Source organism: Conger conger, chromosome 1, assembly GCF_963514075.1.
Source record: "Conger conger chromosome 1, fConCon1.1, whole genome shotgun sequence".
Classification (NCBI taxonomy): domain Eukaryota; kingdom Metazoa; phylum Chordata; class Actinopteri; order Anguilliformes; family Congridae; genus Conger; species Conger conger.
In genome coordinates this window covers 83519576-83522924 of record NC_083760.1, presented here as the reverse complement: position 1 = coordinate 83522924, position 3349 = coordinate 83519576, and the positions used below count along the sequence as shown (strand labels likewise).

Sequence of the window (3349 nt, the reverse complement as noted above, 5' to 3'; positions counted from 1 at the left end):
GGAGAAGCTACGGCTCTCTTTAAGAGGCCGAACTTCTGCGTGTGGGTTTCTAGTTAAAGGGGCAGTTCAGACAAAAATTCAGATAAAAAGTTTGTTTCCACTTCACTGTGATATGATCAACCTCCTTGGGCCGCTCCTTTTCCAGTAATTAACATACATTAGAAAACTCAACAGCCAGTGGAAGTGTACAATAATGACATTTTTGCATTAATATTTTGAACGATTTCAATAACCGTAGCTATTTAAATTTTCCGTTTTGCGCGACTGTAGAGATACTCAAGTAGGCAAAGCAAATTTAATTTCTGAGACAGATAGATTCTCCAAACAAAAAAAACGAACAAACAAACCTACCCATCACCCTACCGACCTATCAGGACAGACGTTAGCCGTCGGGCGAGGCGCCCCGGGCGTGATGAAGCACAAGCGGCCAGTAGAGGAGGGGGGAAAGCTGCTGGACAACGCCCCCTCCCGCGGTAACCTCACACCTGTCGCCCGCGGCAGGTTCGTGTTTCCGAGCAGGTGGCGGGATAAAGGGCGGCTGAAAGCCGATCCCGCAACGGCCCCGCTTCGGAAAAACGGCGCATCCTGAGCCCCCGCATGACGCTCCCCGCCCACCCGCCCAGCCGCTGGAGCACTGAATAACACCGCCGCCACTTTCCGCCAACTCGCCTGCTCTATCGACTGACCGATCGATCGAGCGGCCGGCCGGCCAGCCGGCCTGCCGTCAACCCAGGTTTTACCTCCCCGCATCTCGCTCTCGCTCTCCCCTTTCGCTCTCATCCCCGTCTCCAGGATACCTTCGCCGCCATCCGCCTCTTCCTGAACATCCTGTCCCTCCTGTGCGGGCCGCCGCGCGCTCAGACGCCAGGGTGAGCCGCCAGGAGCCGGCCGGCCTGGCGTCTGAGCGCTGCGGCGGCCATTTTCTCTGGCTCTGCCCACCAGCTGCTTCACTGCTCAGCTACGGCGCAGGTAAGCAATACCCTACCTGCCTGCTGTACATGCGCGCGCACACATGCCTACACACACACGCATGCCGATATGCACGCGCATACACGCGCACTTACACACACACAAATTCACCCCAACACACACGCACACATGCCTACACACACACACACACACACAAACACACACACACACACGCCTACACGCACACAAACACACACACACACACACACACACACACACACACACACACACACAGACACACACACACACACACACACTCGCTCGCTCTCTGAATCACGCACACACAGGCGCGCGCGCACTATACACACACACACACAAACGCGTCCCAACACACACATACACACACACACACACAAACGCACCCCAAAACACACATGCCTAAACACACACACACACACACACACACACAGACACTTATACACACAAGCATATTGACCCCCACATACACACCCCAACAAACACATACACATGCACGCACACAGACACAGACACACACACACACACACACTGAATATTTCAGCAGCTGAAGGCTGATCTAAGCCCTGGGTCAGTGCCAGCTCTCTCTCTCCGGCTCTCAGCTGCTCTCTGACCAGGTAACCTGCACGTATGAGGAAGGCTGTTCACACCATCACCGTGACAACAGGTCGCACCAGCGCCAGTCTAACTGAACACTTCATAGCGCTGTTAAACACGCCAAACACACCTGTGCGACAGGCAAGCGGCGCATCTCCCGTCTTCAGCAAAGTTATCTGATACGCAGGTTAGGGATTCTGTCGTGGATCAACCACACGGACCGATGCAGAGCAGCCCCATCATTTCTTTGGGTTTAAGGAAACCCAATCACCAAGCCGCGGGAACTCGGTAGAAATTGCCATGGCAGCAGCGTAAAATGAAAAAAAAAAAAAAGAAATCGTTGAAAACACTCCACTGGAACAAATAAAAACCTGCTTCAAATGTCCTCGGGAGGCCCCCGCAAGCGGAGGGAAGCCGTTAGCGCGACAGCAGACCGCTACTCTTAACACAGCGCAGTCTCCACCGCGACGCAGAGCCCCGTCCTTTCACAAGCCCGGGGGAGTCCTCCCCCACTGGCCCGGGCTGACCCAGCGTCTGCCCGCGCCCGGTACTCCAGAGCTAGGCTAGGCTAGACTATGCTAACCGGGGATCCACAGCAGCAGCAGCAGCAGCAGTGGGCACGTTTAGCAAAGCAGCAACTGCCTGTCCAGCCTCTCCCAGCCAGTCCACAGTTACCTGCATGGATGGCTGCCACACCAGGCTACTTATTACGTAAGCATAATGATGCTAGCCATATCTTGCAAGCAGAATACGTAGAAGTATAATGTTTTAGCAATATCCAGTCTACATCTGTCTATATGAGCATATGCCTAGCTAGTCTATATCAGCATGCGTGTTAGTCACATCTAGCTAGTCTATATATGAGCATTTGTGATAGTAATGTTGTACTAGCTACAAATGGTTATGTTACTGTGCGTTAGTTACCTATCTAAGCTGCAGTTATCAGTGTGCGTTAGCAAGCTTGCCAGTCTATAGTTATCAGCAAGTGTGTTAGACACATCTAGCTAGTCTCTATACATCAGCATGTGTGTTAGCCACATCTAGGTAGTCTATCAACAGGTTTGTTAGCCAGTCCACAGTTGCCAGTATGTGGGCTAGCCACATCTAGCCAGCCCATAGTGATCAGATGTTAATTAGCTATGATTAGTTTGGACAGTTACCAGCGTGTTTGTTAGCCAAATCCGGCCAGTGCTTGGCGCGATCTTTAGCCAGGCCCAGCCAGTACATATTTGCCAACATGTCTGTTAGCCAAGCCTAGTCCTAGTCACCAGTACGCCCTTTCCTCATGCCCAGACAATCGGCATTTACCAGTATATCACTTCACCATGCCTCGCCAGTCCACATTAAAACACACAACAGACACGGTGTCAGGGCGGACACAGTCAGGATAGCACACAAAACCACGTCGCGCCAACACGAGACATGCTTGCATGCACAAGGCAAACACACACACACACACACACACACACACACACACACACAGAACAGGAACACGCAGGGGGGAAGAATGGACACTTACCAGACATTTGTGTCAGGCTCATTGCTCGCACAAACATGGTGCATTTCCGAACCCACTCGGGTCCCGACACTTGAGAAACGGGAGAGAGAGGGAAAACGAAGGCAGTTTAAACTCCAGCCTCTGGCCTGGAAATGCCTTTCAGACACAAGCAAAACAACCTGACCCACCACACCTCTGTACCGTAACATAGCGTAGACACATAAACATGGAGAAACACAGGGGGGGGGGGGGAGCTTCTCCTGTTTAATGCAGGCAGCTTCACCTGACACTCGAAACCTGTAGCTGTCT

The 3349-nt window shown here is 52.4% G+C and overlaps 2 protein-coding genes across 3 annotated transcripts in view; one reads left to right on the top strand and one right to left on the bottom strand.

The window, feature by feature from the left end:
* Positions 1-3349, top strand: part of LOC133132825 (CD276 antigen-like) — a 137311-nt gene that overhangs the window by 88970 nt on the left and 44992 nt on the right. The gene's annotated exons all lie outside the window — the stretch shown is intronic.
* The window catches only part of arhgap33 (Rho GTPase activating protein 33), a 63028-nt gene that overhangs the window by 40029 nt on the left and 19650 nt on the right, over positions 1-3349 (bottom strand). The window contains exon 2 of the mRNA XM_061262052.1: positions 3062-3130. Within this exon, the coding sequence (XP_061118036.1) occupies positions 3062-3130 (69 nt within the window). The remainder of the gene's footprint in view (positions 1-3061; positions 3131-3349) is intronic.